The 23863-nt window shown below is 38.9% G+C and overlaps 1 protein-coding gene across 2 annotated transcripts in view; it reads left to right on the top strand.

Annotated features, from left to right (window-relative positions):
• INTS4 (integrator complex subunit 4) overlaps positions 1–23863 on the top strand; it is a 117692-nt gene that overhangs the window by 79422 nt on the left and 14407 nt on the right. For both annotated transcript variants that reach the window (XM_040489461.1, XM_040489462.1), the window contains 7 exons: positions 298–440; positions 3264–3379; positions 5834–5967; positions 7037–7194; positions 16187–16280; positions 19424–19504; positions 21981–22111. In XM_040489461.1, the coding sequence (XP_040345395.1) occupies positions 298–440; positions 3264–3379; positions 5834–5967; positions 7037–7194; positions 16187–16280; positions 19424–19504; positions 21981–22111 (857 nt within the window). The remainder of the gene's footprint in view (positions 1–297; positions 441–3263; positions 3380–5833; positions 5968–7036; positions 7195–16186; positions 16281–19423; positions 19505–21980; positions 22112–23863) is intronic.

Here is a 23863-nt window from a genome sequence, read left to right as displayed (position 1 = left end):
AGCAGAGATTTGATTTCAGTTGATGTTATGCCCCTAGCACTTGGTGTACATCATAGGTGCTTGATAAATGTTTAATAAGTGTTCAGTAAATGTTGAATTTGTATGAATGAATGAACCAATGAGTGAATTCTTCAGATCTCAGTTAATTACCTCTTCTGTGAAGTCTTCTCAACTGCTAGTCCCTCCCCTCCCAGAAAGTTGAGAGACTCTGTATCCTGTAGTCCCGTTGTAACTTGTACACTCTCCCATAATAAGCTAATCCACAGTGACTGCTTTTAATATGATCTTTTTTTAAAGGATTCGTCCAGGGATATTCGAGAGGCTCTTCACGAACTTTTATGCTGTACTAATGTTTCAACCAAAGAAGGGATTCATCTTGCACTGGTGGAGCTGCTGAAAAATCTAACCAAGTACCCCACTGATAGGGACTCCATATGGAAGTAAGGACTTTTTGCTCATTTGTTCACTGAGTCCAATAATGTGGTAAATGCACAGTATTGACATTATTCAGTGGCTCATCATAGATTAAGGGTATGACTCTCAATTTTGCCTTCAATTTAGAAACCTGACTCAACTGGACACTCAGGAGTCTAATTCCTAAATTGAATATCACATTTTAGATTATTTGTTTGTCCATCCATCTGCCTAGCAGATAATATGTGCCTGCTACCATATACTTACTGTGTGCCAAGCCCTGTGGTAAGTGTTAGAGGTACAGAGATGAGTTGATTAGGTTCCTTTTCTCCTATATAGTGTTAACCACTTCTTTGTCTCTTTTGCATTTTGTGTAGGATCACAGCCATAGTTACAGAGATTAGATGCAGGACTTGGCACTTTATCTACAAATGACAATCATTTTTTCCCTTGGTTACCTGTACCTTTACTGACTAGAGTCAAATTTACCATTGTTCATGAATTGCTGTTTGAAGAACTACTTGCATATGTTTATTATAAAATGTATGTTATTGTGCCCCACATATTTAAGTGAGCTTATGTGATGAGATCACTCTAGTGGTATAATTTATTGATTTTTCAGAAAAGTTTGTTACTAAAAATAGAAAAACTGGGTCAAATCAGGTACTTGTAGGATATATTAAAACTGAAAATACCAGGGGAATCTTCAAGGAACACTCAGTCATTTGGGGTGTGGGGGTTGTAGTGGGGAAAAACACCTGTATCAGTATCTGTAGTTCTGTGGCAACACAGAACTTGCCTTAACATAAGATATGGGGTTATTACCAGAATATTTATATAAGACTGTCTTTATTGGGTGATTGTGGACAGAAAGCTCTTTCACCTTATAGTGATCCAAAAGATTTTGAAGTTACCTATTCATTATCATTTGAATTTTCATCTCTTTGCATGAATGGTGGCTTTACTTAGGAATATCAAAAAGAATGTGATAAAAGAGTAAAGGAATAGTCAAAGTGGCATTTTCTTTTTCTTTTTTTTTTAGTATATGTGCTGCTGAAGCAAGCACAAGAGTGGCATGTTTTTATGACATTTTTAAAGATAGATAAATGAAAGTTTTGAAGAAGGTAGTTTATTCTGTTTATATGACCCAGTCACTGTGTTAGGTGCCGTGGAGAGTTAAGAACAGATTCAACTTAGAGACCTAGCCTTCAAATATCAGGAGGGGCGAGAAGTAGGGAATATGTAGATGAGGAGGTGGATGAGACAGAAAAAATGTTACAAGTCAGAAATGAAGTCCAGTTTTAGAGAGGCCCAGGTGCTTGGGAGATCCGAATATAATAAATAGGAAATCAAATAAAGGAGTGGTACCTGGAGGTCAAACTATAAAATTTACAATGTCCCCTAAAACAGAATGAGAAAAGGGTTGAGAGAGTTCAGAAAACTAGTGCAGTAAGTGCTTTTCACATAGGAGGAAAAGTAGAACTGGGGAAACGTGTGCTTTCCTAAAAAGATCAAGTATTTGAAATGGGATACCTATCATACTCCATATATCCATGAATTTGTTCATGGTGTTTGTTTTTTCTCTATTGCCAGTCTACCTATTCTCCAGTCCCTGGTGAACTCCCATCTCCTTTGTGAAACCTTCTCTATCAATGGTGATCTCTTCTACCTTTGACAGGTAGAAAACAGAGTATCATTCATTTGGTAGTTCATTAACTTGTAGTACTTGTCATCTTTGCCCTAGCTGGATCATAAACTCCACAAGAATAGAAATAAGGATTTAATTTCTTTTTAATTCAGCACACCTTCTAAACCATAATAATAATAAAATGCCTAATTACCAGTACACATGTAGTTCTTTATAGCTTATAAAGGGTTTTCTTGTAGTCCTTTAATAGTTAACTAATAGCTGCTTAATAATAGCTAATTGAGTTCTTACTATGTGACCCTTTGCTAAGTACTTTTTATTTATTATCTCATTTAATCCTTACAGCAAGTGTATGAGGCAATGATTTTTTTAATCCCATTTTGTAGTAAGAAACTTATCTGCCCAAGGCCACACAGTTGTTAATTTTCACGTTTCAGGTCTCTTCTGATTTCAGAACTTCACCCAGGATATCAGTTAGAATGCTTTTGCATTTTTGTAATAGAAAATCTGATTAAAAGTGGCTTAAACAATAAGGTCTAATTTTTTGGCATGACAAGTCAGAAAGTTGGTTTCAGGATTGGTAATTCAGTTTAACAGGGTTAGTAATCTGGTTGATTTCTCTGCAGTTCCCTTGGCTTTCTTCTCATTAGTTGCAAGATGGCTGCCTCATAAGATAGTATCTTAAGGCAGAAAAGAAAAGGTATACCTTCTCGCACGTTTCTCTTTTTATTTGATCAGGAGAACATTCCTGAGAAGCTCCCCACTAGACTTTCCTTCTTGCTCCTTTGACCAGAAATGGGTTACCTTATTACCTGCAAAGCAGTCACTGGAAACTGGGAGTGGGATTGCCACGATGAGTTTAGACCAATTGTTGTTGAGCCCTTGCTTCTCTGAGCACCTACCTGATATCCGAGGAAAGACAGGGTTTTCTTGGCAAGGAAAATGGCGAAAATGGCTGTTGGTTAAATAACCAGCAGTAATTTATGTCATACTAGCCCTTTAATTTTCATAACAGGAATTTTTTTAGATGAATTAACTGAGTTTCCAGAATCATTGAATGACTTATCTGAGGTCACAGAGGTAGCAAAAGTAGATGTTTGAGAATTTGCAATTCTGAATCAGGTTTTCTGATTCCAGTCTCCGGTACTTTTTAAAGCATATATTAAGTTATTAAGGTGGGCTCTCAATTTGTTTGTTTCAGATGCTTAAAGTTTCTGGGAAGTCGACATCCAACCCTGGTGCTTCCCTTGGTGCCAGAGCTCCTGAGCACCCATCCGTTTTTTGACACAGCTGAACCAGACATGGATGATCCAGCTTGTATCCTCTGTGCTTAGGACAGACTCTGCTGATTTAGTGGGGGTGTTTTTTGGCATCTTTTTCTGCAGTGTAGCTGGGGGTGGGGGTCCAAGTTTAATTTTTTTCATTTCCTTTAGTTAAGAGTATATCCTGAGGGAGCCTGGTAGTTATTATTCTTAGCTTTCATTCATGTTTTCACAGTAATTCACATTTGCTATTTACTACTGCTACTACTACTATCATTTCTTGAGCCCCTGCTATATTCCATACACCGTTTCATGCCTTGTACATTTACTACTGATCTTCCAAATACCCGTGGGAGAAGGTATTATTCCCGGTTTACAGATGAGGAGACTGAGGGTTAGAGAGTCTAAATAACTCTCCAAGCAGCAAATGTGGGATTCAAAGACGTCTTTGTTTTTAAAACCTATGAGTTTTCCCCTTGTGTTACTCGGAGTTTAACTTTATCTGCAGCCTGAGGAGGGGATGTGTTGAGCTAGACTGCAGGATTGCTTTGCCTCTGATACAAGTTCAGTGGGTTTGTGATAACCAGGGAAAGCATGTCCTGCAGTTGTTTTCCAGTAATGGGAATACATTTACATCGGTGCATCCTCACTCTCTGAGGGTTCTTTTCTCTCTATAGCAGATTCTTGGTGAGGTTTGGGATGTATTAATGGAGATAAAGATCAGCCAAGTAAGTGCTTTTGTAAGTTGACCGTGTGTTCTCTCTTAATTCTGTATGTTTATTTTCACAGTGTGTTTGGATACATTTTAAACAATCTGTTTAATTGATGTACTAACCATGCCTGACTTTGTGTTACCACTGAGAAAGGCACATCCCAGACCTTACCTCTAAATGTGTGATACTATAGCTGTTTGAAATTCAGCTCATTAGAGGGGCTTTTGGGCTATGTGTTATTACAAATTACACATGATGTATTGAACTGCTCTGAAATCTGAAGGCCCTTTTACATTGAAAAAAAAAAACAGTAAACATTTTTGGAAACCTGTTATGTTAAGATATTTTTCTGCATAGTTGGAAGATTGTGTTGTTTAGGAAATATGTTTGTCTGTTAGTGAAAGAAATTCCCCCAAATGTAGTTTAAACAAGTTACGGTATTTACTTTTCTTCAAGGTAAAAGAAATCGGGAGGCACACAGTCTAGTGCTGGTATAGCAGCTCTACATTATTCTTAGTGATCCTAGCTGCTTCTTTCTCTTCTGCCATTTTCAGTTGTCCAACATTGCTGTCAGAGCTCCAATCGTCAGGCCCAGGTTCTGAGCAGAAAGCTAGAGAATATTTGGAGTAAAATGAGTATTCTGTTAGGAAAGAAGAATGGATATTGGGTAGGAAAATAGCAGGCACTTCTATAGGGATACATATGGAAGATTGGAAACTATGTTTATCTTTTAATTTCCAATTTTCTCTTTGTTATAAAATTAATATGAAAAGGAAAAAAATCCACACAGTTGAAAGAAGAAACTTCATACTTAACATTCGAAGTCCTACTAATCATAGTAATCGACCATTAGTATTTTGGTGTATTTCTTTTTTCCTTTTTTAAGCCTTGGGATTGTGTTTTTGCTGTTATTTTTTAACATAGTTTATCTCATCATCAAATATCTGATAATAAATAGCTGCCATCATATCCTCTATGTTAGAGCCTGCTTTTTGCACTTATGACAAAGTGCTTGTGATACAGAAGAATTTATACATTCTTCATAAATATGTTTTTCTTCTTTAAGTTTATTTTTGAGAGAGTGCAAGTTGGGGAGGGGGGGGGAGAGAGAGAGAGAAAGAAAGAAAAGAAAGAAAAGAAAAGAAAAGAAAGAGAATGAGAATATGAATCCCAAGCAGGCTCTGGGCTGTTAGCGGGAGCCTGACATGGGTCTCAAACTCACAAACTGTGAGATCATGACCCGAACTGAAAGCAGGAGTCGAATGCTTCACCGACTGAGCCACCCAGGTATCCCCATAAGTACAAATTTTAATGATTGCATAATACTCCATCAAGTAGATGAAACACAGGTGTATAAGTCATTCTCCTGGTTTGGGACACTTAGTTTGTTCCTGATTATTTGCTATTATAAATGACTCTGTACTGTATGATTATTTACTTAGAATACAATTTGAGATGTAGAATTACTCAACATTCAAAAGGCTCTTACTGTCTAGTGCCAAATTATTATCCAAAGGAATTGTGCCAGAATGTACCTTAGTAGGCCATGTACCAAAAGTTTCTATTTGTTAGTATTCTTAGCACCATCAGGCATTATTTTAAAAAACCTTTGGTAATTGGGGTGGTAATTGGGGTAACTTGGAGATGGGTAATGTATCTCGTTGTTTGAATTTTCATTTATTTGTTAGAAAATTGTCATTTAATTGGACTTTTGGGGGTGGGAAGTTGGGACACTGGATTTTGGCCCAGCTCAACCTTTTGTACCTCCAGGTCTCCTTAACCCACTCACGCATCAGACATTGCAGTTTTGGTTCTTATTTTTAATGCTGCTAAAACCTGTCCAACAATGCCAGCATTGTTCTCAGATCATACCTTCAGGCACTATGCCTACCTCCGAGACAGTCTTTCTCATCTTGTTCCTGCCTTAAGGGTATGTTGAAAACAGCTGTTGTCATTATTTTTGGTTTTTTGATTTTTGGTCCTTTGTGGTTGTCAAATAGCCAAAAGCAGACTGTATTTTCTCTGAAAACACGTTAGTTCATTCATTCTCTTTCTCTCTTGGGCTCTCTCCCACTGTTTTGTACTTTTGCTTCTATAACTTTTACTTTTTAAGAAGATTCATATTCTAAATGTCCCTGAGTTATTGGTTATGTTATGTTAGGCAAGAAACAGGCATCTGGAATAGCATATTTTGGATCAAGGATTAGATTGTGTAACATTTTAACCATTACATAAAGCCACAATTTTCAGCAAGTTTATTTTTTAATAATAAACCTTTGTTTTTTTTAAAACCTAGAGATACAGAAAGAAAAAAAATTTTTTAATTAACGATAATAATAATAATGGCAAATACTTATTGAATGTTAACTGTGTGCAGGCACTTTTCTGAGCTCTTGATTTGTGTTAACTTATTTCTGCTTAGGTGACTCTAAATGACTTAATTTAGAATAATTATATGTACGTGGTTAAAAAATCTAAACTGTAAGTTACAAAATTGAAAGTGAAATCCTTTTTGCTCTCCCCCATCCCTTTCTTGGAGGGTAACTAGCAGTAAGAACAAGAATAATAATTACCATCATATATAAAAATTTATAATTACCATCATTTAAAGCATGCTATATAAATTTATTTTGGAATAAATCATTTCCCTATGAATTGGAAGATCGAATGAAGTTTAAAAATAAATGTGACAACAGACTGATTATTAGTTCCATTTCTACGGTTAGCCCATTTATTTCAGTTAGCAATAGAAAATAATACTATACCATTCTCTTTTCTTTCTCCTTGCTGCTTGTGGTTATATTGTATAGACTATATTCATTTTCTCTCTCTCCATTTCTCCCACTGAAGCTAAGGAATGAAAGAAAGGTTGTTTACACAATTACCTCACCTATTGTTCCTTTCCTGTATTTGACTCATGTTTTTTTCTTGTTTCTGTGTGTTACCAGAAGCTGAGCCACAGAATTTGATGGCACTATAACACCACTATGTTTGCTTAGTTACCAGGTAGAAAGCTAGTGTCATCGGCTGTTTCTGCCAATATCACACCTCATGAGGACCCTTCCCATCAGTTCCTGCAGCAAAGCCTTGAGAGGGTGTACAGTCTTCAGCACCTGGACCCTCAGGGAACCCAGGAGCTGCTGGAGCTCACCATCAGGTGAGATGTTTTTTTGACAGAGTTAATACTGTTGTTATGCTCAGCTCTTTTGCTTTCCAGTGTTAGCCTATACTCACACATGGTTTTATGATGTTTATATTTGCATTAGTTTGGAGTTTGAGCATATTTCAAAGAAAAACTCTTTGTGTTCATGACCAGATTGATGATAAGCGCAAAACTCGAAAGCATTAAAGAGAAGCTGTTTTTAATTTTTCTTTCCTTGCTAATAAGCAAGGAATGCAAGTTATGATAGGTGACAGAAAATGTAAAGTAGCAGTGACTTAAACAAGAGGAAAGGTTAATTCTTTTTTGTAGGCAAAGCAGAGCTGAGATGGTTATCAGGGTCCTAGGTGCATTTTTTTCTCCATCTTCTAGATCAAGTGGTCTCTGTCTAAAGATCCAAACTCTGAACTATCCCCTCTGTTCTCCAGGCTGCAGGAAAAAGGAAAGAGCAGGAGAAGGGCATCATTTCTAACCCCATAAATAAATAAATAAATAAATAAATAAGTAAGTAAGTAAGTAAGTAAGTACATATGTATCTATAAGAATCTCAATCTCAAGCAGGCTCCATGCTCAGTGCAGAGCCTGACACAGAGTTCGATCCCATGACCCTGGGATCATGACCTGAACCGAGATCAAGAGTCGGGCACTCAACTGAGCCACCCAGGCCCCCCTCCTCACGTCCTTTTAAAGACACTTCCCCATGGCACAAAAACAGACACTCAGATCAATGGAACAGAATAGAGAACCCAGTAATGGACCTACAAGCGTATGACCAACTCATCTTTGACAAAGCAGGAAAGAATATCCAGTGGAATAAAGACAGTCTCTTCAGCAAGTGGTGCTGGGAAAACTGGACAGTGACATGCAGAAAAATGAACCTGGACCACTTTTTTTCTTTTTTTTTTTTTAATTTTTTTAATGCTTATTTTTGAGAGAGAGAGACAAAGTGTGAGTGGGGGTGGGGCACAGAGAGAGGGAGACACAGAATCTGAAGCAGGCCCCAGGCTCTGAGTTGTCAGAACAGAGCCTGACGCGGGGCTCGAACCCACAAACTGTGAGATCATGACCTGAGCCGAAGTCGGATGCTAAACCAACTGAGCCACCTAGGCTCCCCATGGACTACTTTCTTATACCATACACAAAAATAAACGCAAAATGGATGAAAGACCTAAATGTGAGACAGGAAGCCATCAAAATCCTCGAGGAGAAAGCAGGCAAAAACCTCTTGACCTTGGCCGCAGCAACTCATTACGTCTCCAGAGGCAAGGGAAACAAAAGCAAAAATGAACTATTGGGACCTCATCAAAATAAAAAGCTTCTGCACAGCAAAGGAAACAATCAGCAAAACTAAAAGGCAACCGATGGAATGGGAGAAGATATTTGCAAACAACATATCCGATAAAATGTTAGTATCCAAAATCTATAAAGAACTTATCAAACTCAACACCCAAAAAATAAATAATCCAGTGAAGAAATGGGCAAAAGACACGAATAGACACTTTTCCAAAGAAGTCATCCAGATAGATGGCTAACAGACACATGAAAAAATGCTCAACATCACTCATCATCAGGGAAATACAGATCAACACCACAATGAGATACCACCTTACACCTGTCAGAATGGCTAACATTAACAACTCAGGCAACAACAGATGTTGGCGAGGATGCGGAGAAAGAGGATCTCTTTTGCGCTGCTGGTGGGAATGCAAACTGGTGCAGCCACTCTGAAAAACAGTATGGAGGTTCCTCAAAAAATTAAAAATAGAACTAACCTACCACCCAGAAATTGCACTACTAGGCATTTATCCAAGGGATACAGGTATACTGTTTCAAAGGGACACATGCACCCCAATGTTTATAGCAGCGCTATCCACAATAGCCAAAGTATGGAAAGAGCCCAAGTGTCCATCGTTGGATGAATGGGTAAAGAAGATGTGGTGTATATATATACAATGGAGTATTACTCAGCAATCAAAAAGAATGAAATCTTGCCATTTGCAACCACGTGGCTCGAACTAGAGCGTATTATGCTAAGTGAAATTAGTCATTCAGAGAAAGACAAATGTGACTTCACTCGTGTGGAGACTTTAAGCCATAGAACAGATGAACGTTAAGAGAAGGGAAACAAAAGTAATATAAAAACAGGGAAGGGGATGAAATGTAAGAGACTCTTAAATACGGAGAACAAACAGAGGGTTACTGGAGGGGGTTTGGGAGGGCGGATGGGCTAAATGGGTAAGGGGCATTAAGGAATCTACTCCTGAAATCATTGTTGCACTGTATAGTAACTAACTTGAATGTAAATTAAAAAAAAAAAAAAAAAAAAAAAAAAGACACTTTCCCCAAATTGCATGTTCTAATTTTACTTGCATCCCACTGACCAGAAGTTAAGTCACATGGCCATAGAGCTTCTAGGGGCTAGGAAATGTAGTCTTTATTCTGGCTGATCAGTGCTTTGTTAACATTTGGTGGCTCTGATACTTAGGAAAAAGGGGAAGATACTGGGGAACAACCAGCAGACTCTGCCAAACCTTATTAGGATGTCCTGAATGATAGAAGAATTGAAATCCATCTGCCTTTAGCAAAAGCAATATCCATCTGCTTTTGTAAATAAGGTTTGAAGGCAGAGTTGAATAGCACCATAGACACTGTATGGCCTACAAAGCCTAAAATATTTACTGTCTGACCCTTTACAGAAAGTTTGCTGACCCTGAAGTGATGCCTCTATCATATTTTGTTTTTCTCTTCTGCTCCCTTAACAGAGTGATTAGTTAAGGGCCACTATCTGAAGTTGTTGGCCCTGAGCCTAGGAAAATAAACTCTACTTTCTGACTCAGCCCCACATAAGTAAACATTTAGGTTTTGTTTTTGACAGTTTGTATCCTGTTGGCACTAAAGCAAGTACAGAATATATAAAAGCAAGCTTGTTCATCAGCTGCAGTGCTGGCTGTTAGGTGCTCAGTAAACACCTGTTGATCTGAGTTGCCTGCATGTTCTGGTGAGAGCCCTGCTGGGCTTCAGGCTGGTGGGACCACTGTTCTAGTGCTGTGGTTGGTCCTGGGCACTGTTTCTAACTTGAGTGCATTCTGAGGAGGGTGTCCAGGACGGTGAAATATCCAGAAAGGAAAGCAGATGGTATAGTAGTTATTGATGACCTACTCTGTTTTACAAACATTACTGCAGTTAGATATTGTTACCATTTCACAGAGAAGAAATGGGAATTTGGGGAGGTGAAGCAATTTGCGAGGAAGTAGCAAAACTGAGGTTTGAATCTAGTTTTGTTTGACTTAAAGTTGATGCTTTGTGGGGTGCCTGGGTGTCTCATTTGGTTAAGCATCCAACTTCAGCTCAGGTCATGATCTTGCTGTCTAGGTGTTTGTGCCCTGCATTGGGTTCTTTGCTTACAGCTCAGAACCTGAATCCTGCTTCAGATTCTGTGTCTCCCTCTCTCTCTCTGCCCCTCCCTCACTCACTCTTTCTCAATATTAAGGGGCACTTGGGTGGCTGATTTGGTTAAGTGTTTGATTTCGGCTCAGATCATGATCTTGCAGTTCATGGATTTGAGCCCCACATCGTGCTCTGTGCTGACAGCTCAGAGCCTGGAGCCTGCTTTGGATTCTGTGTCTCCCTCTCTCTTTGCCCCCGCTCTGCTTGTGCTCTGTCTCTTTCACTCTCAAAAATATTTAAAAAAAATTTTTTTTAAATTAAAGAACAAAAAAACCACATAAATATTGATTTTTTGTGATGCGCAGCAGGCATATCTAACAGGCGATTCCTGTTACATCAGATGACCCTTGGGGTTCTGCAGAACTTACATTTTTGGTAGTTGTTGCAAAGTGAAATGTTAGAGTTTCATACAGAAGTTTCTCTGATTAGGACTCTGATCACTTAGTTGTTAGTATTAGTTTGAAACAAACTTCACCATCATACACTCCCCATTCCCTTTGTTGTAATCCAGGAAGCACCCATTTAATCTAACTGAATCTCATCGATAGAATGTGTACTATAGTTTAGTTAGGGCCCTGGGAAATAATTTGTTTGTTCCTTGAATTTGACATAACTGTTTTGTCTTCATCATTGTACCTTGGGTATTGTATAGGAGCTCAGTAAATATTTGTTGAAAACTGTAGTTGTGATCACTTAACAAGGAATGAAGACTTTTTTTCTTTTTTGAAGCTTATTTATTTTTGAGATAAGAGAGAGAGTAGGGAAGGGGCAGAGAGAGAAGGAGACAGAGAATCCCAAGCAGGCTTTGCAACATCAGCACTGAACCTGACACAGGGCTTGAGCCCACAAACCGTGAGGTCATGACCTGAGCCAAAACCAAGAGTTGGAGGCTTAACCAACTGAGCCACCCAGGTGCCCCAGAAATGAAGACTTCTAATATTGTTATAGATGGTATTTCCTTCTGGCTATTTCTCATCTCCAGATTTATGGATTTGTTGTTTGGTAAGGCTCTGCTGTCCTTGATCATAACAAGAGGTATATTGTCTGTCAAGCGCCTGCTATATACCCACTTTTTTAAGTGCCTTATGAATTGAATTTGAAAACAATTTTATGAGAAGTACCCCATTTTTTAGAAGTACCCCATTTTTAAAATGAGTGAGGGAGCTGGGGGTTCATTCACTTGTTACACTGTTTTTGAGTATCCATCATATGCTAGGCAGAAGGGGTACAGTAGTAAACAAAATAGTTTCTGCTGTAAGAGATCTTATAGCCTGGTTGGGGAAATAGCTAGGTAAGTAAGAAATGCAATATTGTGTTTTCCATGCTGCATTATGGGGAGTACAGGGTTCTCCAGGATAACGGAAGGGAGGCACCTAACCCTTCCCTGGATGGCTAAGCAGTTACCTGAAGAATGAATAGAAGTTCATCAAGTGAAGAAGGGAGAAGACTCTCCAGGACGGAGAAGATAGCAAAGTCTTGGACTAGAACATAGGTCTTTCTAGCCCTTCCATCTGGTCACACTGCTCTGTTTCTGGTTAACAGTTTGTAGGACACAAATGCACCTAGGATAATGAGATTTAAAATCCAAAGGAATTGATTGAAGCCTTACTTTTTATCATTTCCTAGGCTCATGATCTTGGGCCTCAACACCCTCATCTGTAATTTGAGGGTTGTATGTACCTGCTCATAGGAATGTTGTGAAGATTATTATCATGATCTATGCAAGGTATTTTGAGAATAGCAGTTACATAGATAATAGCCATTTATGAAATGTTTTAAAATTTAAATTGTGGCTCTTCTGACAGAGTAGACAAGCTCTTGACATTTTGTAAGTAAATACAGTCCAAACTTTATAAATGCTACTTAGTGCCAACATGTGGACTAAGGATTGCTGAAGTATGTGTTCCTGGGAGGGGCACTTTTGCCCTCTCAAATCACATTTGTAGAAATATGACTTAATATGCATCTAGTTTTAAATCCATTTAGGTGTCATCTGTGTTTGATGCAGTTCATAAATAAATGAAAAGACTTTAGTGTGCCTGGGTGGCTTAGTTGCTTAAACATCTGACTTAGGCTCACATCATGATCTCGTGGTTTGTGAGTTCAAGCCTCACATCGGGCTGTCTGCTGTCAGCACAGAGCCTACATCAGATACTCTGTTCCCCCTCTCTCTGCCCCTTCTCTGCTTTCTTTCTCTCTCTCAAAAATAAACATTAAAACATACTTTAATATTAAATAAATAAATGAAATATGATATGGTTTATTAAAAAAAAAAAAAGATTTGTGGAGTTCAGACAGACCTGAGTTCAAGGCCTGTTTTTGCTACTCATTCGTCTTGTAACCTTGGGCAAACTACTTAAACTCTGATCTTCCCTTTCATTCTCAGTGAAATAGGATTAATTACAATTTGTAGTGTCAGGATTAAATAGGCTCAAGCAAGGAAACACCTAGCACACCTAGTATAGTGCACATAGATGGTGCTCTTTGTACCTGTCTCATTAAAGAGTTTATAGTTTCCTGATGGATGTTTAAAATTAGGCTTCCTGAGGATTGTGGGCATAGATAGGCACAGAGAGGAAGCAGTAGGATAAGGGCATTTTGTCCAGGGTTAGCACGTTTCTTATTTTGCTTGTACACTAGTTCAGATTTCCCGTGGCTGGTTGGGTTACATTTTGTTCTGTGCAACTGAGAACAATTGTGGCAGTGTAGGTGCTGTAGAATAGCTTAACACTGGATAGCCGTCAGCTAATGTATAGTCAGCTGGTCAGTGTTCACTATAATTGTTAACAGAAAGGCAGAATCTTCCTGGAGAGGAACCGTTTCAGAAATACAGCGATTCAGGGCTGACTTCGCAAGAGAGACATCAGAGATGTGAAAAGAGAGGGACCAGCTGGCCACCAAAGTAGCATTGCACAGGTGTGGTTAGCTAGTACAGGGCCTTGCCTTTTACTGTGCTGGATTCTGACAACAGCACACTTCAGGAACCGCTCCAGCCACCAAAACTCACAAGAGATGGATCTATAAGGCACTGGTCCTAATTTTTTCAGTCACTTTGGGAAGAACTCATTCTGTGTCCTTTTCTGGGGCATCTCCTTCCTGATATCAAGGTCCGTAGGTGGCAGCATTAGCTATTAAAAAGTTGCATGAGGGGCACCTGGGTGGCTCAGTTGGTTAAGCATCTGACTTCTGCTCACGTCATGATCTCGCAGTTGGTGAGTTCCAGACCTGCATCAGGCTCTCTGCTGTCAGTACAGAGCCCACTTCTGATCCTCTGTCTCCTTCTCTCTTTGCCCCTCCCCTTTTCTCTCTTTTTCTGAAAAATAAATAAACATTAAAATAAATAAACTTTTTTTTTTTTTTTTTAAGTTGCATGAGATTAGAGGGATGGGTTTACTCCAGTGGACAGTTTTGTACAGGCTATTGTGAAACTTTAGATGATGAACTTTATATTGTGAAACTTTATGCCACTCCACTTTCCTTGTGACCCAGATCTTCAGGTTTTCACAGCTGTCATTTCTATATGAAATTTTGATTTTGCCATTAAAAAACAAGACCACTTTCCATGAATGCTTTCTGAGGTGGATTATTAGGTTACACAAACACACACACTTCTCCCCCCCACCAAAAAAGAAAAACAATGTGTTGTGATTTTTTGGTAGATGTATAGTGTTTCCCCAGAAGAATTAAAGAAAAAATTTTTTAATGTTTATTTTTGAGAGAGAGAGAGACAGAGCATGAGTTGGAGAGGAGCAGAGAGAGAGGGAGACACAGAGTCAGAAGCAGGCTCCAGGCTCTGAGCTGTGAGCACCGAGCCAGCCCAACACGGGGCCCCGAACTCACGAACCGTGAGATCATGACCTGAGCTGAAGTTGGATGCTCAACCAACTGAGCCGCCCAGGCACCCCTATGTATCCCCAGAAGAATTTAAAAAACTGGCAATGGTGGTTGCCTGTGAGAAGGGTGTACTGCTTAACGGTACAATGGGATAGGAAGGTGGACTAACTTAATTGCATATCCTATAGTATCTTTTGAATTCTATACTTCATTGGTTAATTCTATAGCTTGGTATGTATTGTCTATTCAACAGATTAAAAATTTGAAATCCATAATTCCAGCCCCCACACAATTTTATCTGTGTGTGCCACTCTCTGTTTTCTTGTCCACGGGCAGCTCTGTTTTATATTTTTGCAATCATTTTGTCTGTACCTGTATCCAGCTAGGATACTTTTAGTTTCAGGTATCTGACAACCTCATCTCAAACTAGCTTACAGTGGCTTTTTATTTCTTCATACGAATAGAAAATCAGAGGCAGTTCTAAGTATGGTATGGTCAAGTAGTTCATTTACATCATTGAAGATCCAGTTCTTTTGTCTCTGGATTTTTCTTATCCTCAGCATTTGCTTTATCCCAAGGCTTTTTTCTTTTAGAGTTACAGTATGGCTGCCAGGCAGTCAGGACTGTAAGTGCTCTTGTTCAGTCTAGCGCATGTTAGAGGTAGAGACAGAAAGACAGAGACACTCTCAGACCTGCTCCAAGCATGGAATATACGTCCTTGCATTAGGACTGACAAGGCCAACTTAAGTCATGTAACCAGGGAGATGACATATACTAATTGGCTTAGTTCAATCAGAATCTACCTGGAACTGGGTTTGAGGACACCTTCCCTTGAACAAAATCAGAGTTCAGTTAGTGAGGGAAGTACAGAATGGCTAAATGGGTAAGGAGCCAACAAAGCCTACTACAGTATCTTAAAAAAAATTTTTTTTTCCTGATGATAACAAAAAATAATTGTCTATTGTATGGAAAATAAAGCACAGTTGGGAGAAGGCACTAAAAAGCACCTAATACCTCTATCCAGAAAACCACTTTGCTATACTTTTCTTCTACACATAGTTTTTACATAGTTGAGATCATACACCTTACTACCATTTTATATTTTAATGTCTGTAGAATATTCCACTATAATAGTCTGTGTGTACAAGAGTGAATGTTGTGGGGTATAAAGCAATTCATTTGTTTTTAAGCAATTTTTTAAATTTAAATTTTAGTTAACATACTGTGCAATATTGGTTTCAGGAGTAGAATTTCATGATTCATCACTTACATACAACACCCAGCGCATATTTCTGTTGGATATTCCCCGTAGAATTATTTCTCAGCATAAAGCTACTGATCAAAATATTTGACCACGTGTATGACTTTTATAATGTAGTGCAGTGTTACTTTCTAAAAGAATTGTATTCTTAAACTGCTACCAAAGCATGAGTGAACCAATTTCATTATAATCACTCCAGCATTGGGTTCTGTCATTGTGGGGCACCTGGTTGGCTCAGTCAGTAGAGCGCACAATTTTTGATTTTGGGGTTTTGAGTTTGAGCCCCACAAAGAGTGTAAAAATTACTTAAAAAAATAAAGTCTTTGAAAAAGAATTTGTGACCAATTTATTTACTAGGTATAAAATGGTAAAATGCTTTTGATGTGATCTTTATATTGATATCATTATCCCTGTCCAATGTGTGGCTTGGGGTTTTATTTACCATAGGGATCTGCAAAGACTTGGAGAACTTCAGTCTGAATTAGCAGGAGTTGCTGACTTCTCTGCTACCTATCTTCGGTGTCAACTTCTTCTCATCAAGGTGGGCTTGAATCCATTGTTTGTGACTGTGCTTATAACGTGCATAAAGTGTATAAGAATGCACTTGAATGGATTCAGCAGTTCTTTTAGGCCATTAATGTACAGTCTTATGTAGCTGCTTAGCAGTGGAGAAATTATTTACTTGGCAGTGTAATTATATTTGTCTCTAAAGAATTGTTGTGTGGGAATTTAAATTTTTTTAATTTGGAAGTATTCTTTTATCATTATATAATTAGAGTAGATTGGATAACCATTTTCATTAGAATCATATGGATTTTAAATTGGTTTTTATAATTTGATTAGCATAGAACTTTTATATTATTTTCTTAAAATGCCAGTTTTACTTTGTCGAAGTCTTATTAGTCAAAGGTTGATTTCATTGCTTTTAAAATGGCCACCTTGCTGGCATTCTATATTAGGTGGTCAGATTTCATATATATACACACAAAGTTGGTAACCAAGAAGCTGTTTCAGTTTGCTGAGTTGAAAATGTGTTCAATTAGTTCACTAGCTTTCAGCTTCTGCAGTAGAGTTCTCTAAATTTAGGTTTAGGATTTAGGGGATCCCTCTTACTTTATGTGCCTTTATCTTGGCTTTAGTTCCAAGCGTCTTTAGTTACTTATTCTTTAGAGTGATTATTATATTTTTTTAAGTTTTTTTCTTTTTTTTAAGTTTATTTATTTTGAGAGAGAGGGAGCATGAATGCAGGAGGGGCAGAGAAAATCCCAAGCAGGCTTTGCACTGGAAGCAAGAGCCCGATGCGGGGCTCCAACTCACGAATGTGAGATCATGACCTGAATAGAAATTAAGAGTTGGAGACTTGACCGACTGAGCCACCTAGGTGCCCCTGAAGTAATTATGATATTTGACTAAAGTCAGAGTAAATGGAGTAGTTAGAAATTATTTCTCACTTTAAGATACGTGAGTGGGGCGCCTGGGTGGCGCAGTCGGTTAAGCGTCCGACTTCAGCCAGGTCACGATCTCGCAGTCCGGGAGTTCGAGCCCCGCGTCAGGCTCTGGACTGATGGCTCAGAGCCTGGAGCCTGTTTCCGATTCTGTGTCTCCCTCTCTCTCTGCCCCTCCCCCGTTCATGCTCTGTCTCTCTCTGTCCCAAAAATAAATAAACGTTGAAAAAAAAAAATTAAAAAAAAAAAAAAAGATATGTGAGCTTAGGGCTTTGCAGGTGTGTGTATATATGTGGAGGTGGGTGTGTATACTGAAATGGGTTGGGATTTAAACAGCTCTTGTTTGGCTAGATAGATTCTTTCAAATGTGTATGATGTGTATACCTGTGTAACCACCACCAGTCAAGATGTAGAGCATTTCCATTATCCCCAAAAGTTCCTCTGTGCCATTTCGCAAAGTTTTTTGTCTTTTCCAAACCTCTGTGTAACAGGGCTAATAATAATTCTACCTAGGTAAGGACTGGTAACAAGCAAGGTGTGTAAGAGCCCTGTGCTTAGTGTTTGACACATAGTGAATGCCATGTCATTGTTGGTCTTCCTTCTTTCTTGGCTTCTTATCTCTATAAGGAATACAAGCGGGTCTTTAAAAAGAATCCGGTTTTCTACAGTAGAAAAAGAGAAGAAAATATTCCTACGAAGAACATAGAACTATGTTGTTCACTCAGTGTCATGGAGTGTCAGGGTAGGTAAGGGGAAAAGGCTTAGAACCAAAGACAGGCAAATGTTTGATAACAGGGTAAAAGCGAAGTAAATTCTGGCACAACTACTCAACAGTATATTCTGTAGCCAGTAATGATCTTTATGAAGAATTATACACCATGACAAAATACAGTTAATGTTATGTACCAAAAAAGCATACAAAATTATTTCTGCTTTGAGACTACAGCTATATAAGAAGCATACATATAAGAAATGACTCGAAATGAATTTTCAAAAACAAGGGTAGTATGATTTGGGTGATTTAAAAATTTCTGTATCTATAATTTAGACCTGCTACTGTCTTAACTGGATCCTCACCAGGTACATGTGACTATTGATTACTTGAAACATTAGTTCAAATTGAGATGTGCTAAATACACGCTGATTTCCTAGAGTTGGTATGAAAAAAGAATGTAAACTATTAATTTTTTAAAATACTGACTTTTTAGTGAAATTATAATAAATACACTAGGTTAAATAAACTATACTATTAAAATTAATTTTACCTCTTTTTACTTATAAAAATGTGGCCCCTAGAAAACATAAAATTATGGGGGCGCCTGGGTGGCGCAGTCGGTTAAGCGTCCGACTTCAGCCAGGTCACGATCTCGCGGTCCGTGAGTTCGAGCCCCGCGTCAGGCTCTGGGCTGATGGCTTGGAGTCTGGAGCCTGTTTCCGATTCTGTGTCTCCCTCTCTCTCTGCCCCTTCCCCGTTCATGCTCTGTCTCTCTCTGTCCCAAAAATAAATAAAAAACGTTGAAAAAAAAATTATGTATATGGTTTATGTTACGCTTCTATTAGGAAATTGTTGGTTTAGGTTTTCTGTAAAGCCATTAAATTATGTCTGTAATGAGGAAGGACTGAAAATAAGGGACTACAGCAGAGATTTATAAGAGAGTTGAGAGATGGGGCCGTTCAGATGAGAGGAGAGAGATGGAAGGTAAAATTGTGGCTCTTAGTGCTCATTTTGAACACAGATGGAGAGAGAGGGAGGAATCTAGGAAAGCCTGTTGATTTCTAGGTTGGGTATGTCAGTAAGGTGATAGGCTGTTCAAAGGATAGTGAACATGGGGCAAAATAAAAGCCCCATGGAAGGAGCTTGGAAGGAAGCTCAAGGAAGAAGGGTTGAGGCAGCCTAGGTAGTCTAGTGGCTCTGGGAACAAGGAAGGACGAGAACCCTGGAAGCTGGCTTGCTTGCACATTTTGGTGAGACCTGGATGGCTCCTGCCCTTTGCTTGCAAGCACTGATCTGATCTGGATGTAGGGCCTTTGGGACAGGAATTGGATTGAATGGGGAGGAGCTCAAACCTTTGGTTTCCTCTTTCTTTATAGTAGGCAGGGCTTATTAGCTTAAAAGAATAAGATTGAGAGGAAGTCCTAATGCGGTAGATTTCCAAAGCAAAACAAACACATAAGCCTCAAACGACATGCCAGTCTTTTTGATCTCTTTGTTCATTTCTCTCCTGATTTGTCTGTGTAGGCCTTGCAAGAAAAGCTTTGGAATGTGGCTGCCCCATTGTATTTGAAGCAGAGTGATTTGGCCTCAGCAGCAGCAAAACAGGTAAACGTATCGGGACCTTCTCAAATGGGTCTCTATCTAGGAATTGTCTCGTCTAAGTTGGAGTCAGAGGCTTTCACATGGCTCCACACCTCTGTTGTGGCCTCCCCAGTTCCAGCCTGTGACAGAAGTTAGTGATATGAGAAGCAGCATAATTAGGGGACACAGCACTGGCTTGCTTGCTTCCTTCTTCTTCCCTCCCTCCCTTCCTCCCTCTGTCCTAGGGCAGGGGGAAGAGAAAGGGAGACAGAAAATCCCAAGCAGGCTCCGCAGTGTCAGCACAGAGCCTGACTCAGGGCTCAGTCTCACGAACTGTGAGATCGTGACCTGAGCCAAGATCAAACTGGATGCTTAACTGACTGAGCCAGCCAGGTACCCTTTAACTGGATGATTTCTAAGATGCTTTATTGTTCTAAAAATATATTATTATCAGTTTGTATTTTAGATAGACTAGAATCCAATAAATACTGTCATAAATCGTTCATCTGAAAGTATAGCTGAACTCATTTTGAGATTGTTTATATTTTTAGCCTGTACCATCTCTTGAATGTTAAAAGGTCCTTATGTTGTCCTCAGTTCATTAAGTAGCTTTTAATTATATTTGCCTTGAATTTATTTCTGTGTAGCTTTGAGCAGTTTCCCTTCATTCTTAGGTATTGGGATTTAGTGAACTCTTCTCTGGGTCATGTCTTCCAGATTGGGAGTCGGTATATGACCGAGTCATTATGACCCAGTAGCAAGCTAAAGATGGTGACTGTGATTGTTAAAGTACAGTTCACTAAGTAATTTCAGGTCTATTTTAATTAATTATCACAGTAATCCCATTAGGTAAGAATAAATATTAAGTCCATTTTATAGATTGAACAGTTAAGGATCAGCAGGTTAAATTCATAGCGCTATAGGTAGTAGAATTAGGGAATTGAGCCCATAGCTCCTGATACCCACAGTGTTTTGTTTCCCTTGTTCTACTTGATCTTTCATCTGACCTAGATTCCTCCTCAGATCTGCTCTGTGGCTTATTGTAGGGGAATAAAGCCTAATGACTAGTACTCCAGAATGGCAAGGATGGGACCAGGGAGCAGTAATCTGAGAGGAGGAGGGGAAAGGAATCCTCATTACTAGGTTCCAGATACTGTACTAAGTGCTTTCCATGCTCCATTTTATCCTTTAAATTTTATGACTTTGGGGCTGTTTATTCCCTGTTTACAGATAATGAAACTGAGGCACTATGTAATTAACTTGTCTTACTGCCAGTTGTGGGAGAGTCTGGAGTCCTTTCTCTGACCCCAAAGCCCTCCAAGGAAGACAAGCACAGATTCGGGAGAGAAGTATCATTGGATGAGAGTAGCTGATTTGGATAGAAGAGAGCAAGAGCTTAATGCACTGGGCTTGATCTGAGGTCATAGATATTGTTTTCTGCACTTGTTCTCTCTCCAGACTCCCTTCAACAGACCAGGCCCATGGAACAGTCTGTCTGGATGACTAATACGTGGTTAATGGTTCCTGATGCTAAATCCTTGAGGACTTTTCCTGGGGTTGGGTGTCCATACACAGTGTTTATTCATTTGTACCCACAGTTTAAGGGTAACAAACAGTGCTTTACAGTTTTATCAGTGATTAAACTTTTAATATCTTCACGTCATCAACTAAGATGACTTTGTTACCAGATGAAAGTCTTTTTTTTTTTTAATTTTATTTATTTTTGAGAGAGAGAGAGCAAGTGAGCATGGGGGTTGGGGGTGGGCAGAGAGAGAGAGGAAGACAGAGAGTCTAAAGCAGGCTTTAGGCTCTGAGTTGTCAGCACAGAGCCTGACAGAGAGCTCCAACTCAGGAGCCTTGAGATCATGACTTGAGCCAAAGTCAGATGCTTAACCGACTGAGCCACGCAGCCACCCCAAAAGTCTTTTTTTTTTTCCAAGTATTATCTTTATTTGAGAGAGAAATAGCAAACAGGAGAGGGACACAGGGAGACAGAATCCCAGGCAGGCTCCACACTGCCAGCACAGAGCCCTCTGTGGGGCTCGAACTCACAAACCATGAGATCATGACCTGAGCTGAAGTCAAGAATCGGATGCTTAACTGACTGAGCCACCCAGGTGCCCCCCCGAAAATCTTTTTTTTTAACTAACAAAACAACTTACTCTCTTTTTGTAAGATATACTAGAGTAATTTCTCACAACACATATTAATTTTTATCAAATTATCCTAATTTCTCTCACCATAGGCACTTAAATATCTCAGTTCAGTACTAAAACTTAGTTCAGGGGTGCCTGGGTAGCTCAGTTGGTTAAGCATCTGACTTTTAATCTCAGGTCGAGTCTCAGTCTCAGGGTCGTGAGTTTGAGCCCTGCATTGGTCTCCATGTTAGGCATGGAGCCTACTTAAAAACAAACTCCGTTCAGAATTGCACCTAGAATTCTCTGTTGCTCTCAAGACCATTATGATACTTTTACTGATTGTTAATTACCTTTCCTTATAGATCATGGAAGAGACCTACAAAATGGAGTTCATGTACAGTGGTGTGGAGAACAAACAGGTGGTGATTATCCATCACATGAGGCTGCAGGCCAAAGCCTTGCAACTTATAGTAACAGCACGGACTACTCGAGGGTAAGATGTGTGGCTGGCTAAAAGTGAGGCACAGTCCTTTCAAAGACGCTTCCAAATGCATTCAGAGATCTCACTAAAGTTAATGAGAAGTGAAAAGATACTTAGGAAAGATTAGCTAAGAGGTATACAAACTCTTCATTTTCTCAGACATTCCAAGTTCTATCTTTGGAACAAATTAAGTCTCTGGAAAACCCCTCCAGTGGCTCTCTGTTGCCTACAGCACAACATAAGACTTCATTAGACAACAATGACATTCTTTTTGGTCCTTGCTAGATTTCTTTAAGAATTTAGTGCCAGGAACCATTTTTTCTCTTCTGAAGGGACTAGTAAGCTCTCCGAGGCAGTAAAGACAAATTAAGAGAATGTGCAGTGTAGTGAGACTACCTTGTTCAAACCCAGACCTCTCCACTTCCTAGTTGTTTGATTATGAATGGGTTTTTTTAAGCCTCTCTGTGCCTTGTTTCCCTGTCTGTAAAAAGAGAATGATGACAGCATCTGTCTCATGGGGTTTTTATGAAGAATAAATGGGATAATACATGTAGAAGCACTTAACATGGTACTTGGTACATAGTAAGAGCTCACTATCGGACTTTCTAATAGAATTGTCATATTTCATTGGTTCTAAAATGCACATTTAAAATTTTAACTTCTCTGAAATTTTGATTTTATACTTTTTTAATTTTGATTTTGCCATATTTTGATTGAAAGTGTTTTTATTGTCCGTTTCTTATTTCATAAAATAAAGGTGCATCTTAAGAATGATGCATTGTAGATTTGATACAATGCAGTAACTTGTTCCCAGGTGGAGGACACATGTGATGCTTAGTCAAGTGATTGTGTCAGTCTAAATGTGGCATAGAGAAGGAAATAGGAGTGTTTTTAAGCACTGAAAAATACCGAGGCAGAAAGAACATTCTGAATGTTATTTGATTTCTTCACTTATTTTGATCTAGTGACCTGATAAAATCTGGTAGTGATTTAATCTTAGAGATAGCCATACATCCATTTAACAAATGTTTAATCCCTACTATTTGCCAGTCACAGCTGAGCAAAGACAGGTGCTTGTGTTGGCATCTACACTTTTTTATTTAAAGAAAATAGATCTATTCTTCAGTTTATGTATAATTACTAAAAAAAATTTTTTTTTAATTTAAATATTGCAGATTAAGTGAAGGTTCCCTGGTAATCTACCCCTTCTAAAACAACTGTCAACAGACTCTTCCCAAGCCAGATAAACACATCTACATTATAAATGTGTGCGTATTAATATAAATGGAATAATGATATACTTTGTGTTCTGCCTCCTTTAAATTTCATCCAACAATATTTCTTTTTTTTTTTTTTAACATATAATTTATTGTCGAGTTAGCTAACATAGGTTGCATACAGTGTGCTCTTGTTTCTGGGGTAGATTCCTGTGATTCATTGCTTACATATAACACCCAGTGCTCACCCCAACAAGTGCCCATCACTCATTTCCCACTGCCCCCCCACCATCAACCCTCAGCTTGTTCTCTGCACTTGAGTCTCTTATGGTTTGCCTCACTGTCTGTTTGAAACTGTTTTTGCCCCAACAGTATTTCATTTTTCCATGTCCTTATACAAAGACTCTAATATATTTGGTCTTTACTTGTACTGTAGTAATTTATATTTTCCATTTGTGTGCATTCATTCCTGCTTCTTTTCTTAACCTTCTTTTCTCTTCCCTTCCTTCCTTCCTTCCTTCCTTCCTTCCTTCCTTCCTTCCTTCCT

Source organism: Herpailurus yagouaroundi, unplaced genomic scaffold (assembly GCF_014898765.1).
Source record: "Herpailurus yagouaroundi ecotype Mexico unplaced genomic scaffold, PumYag 180, whole genome shotgun sequence".
Taxonomy (NCBI): domain Eukaryota; kingdom Metazoa; phylum Chordata; class Mammalia; order Carnivora; family Felidae; genus Herpailurus; species Herpailurus yagouaroundi.
Note: the sequence above shows the minus strand (reverse complement) of the source record. Positions and strands in the feature narration are given on the sequence as shown.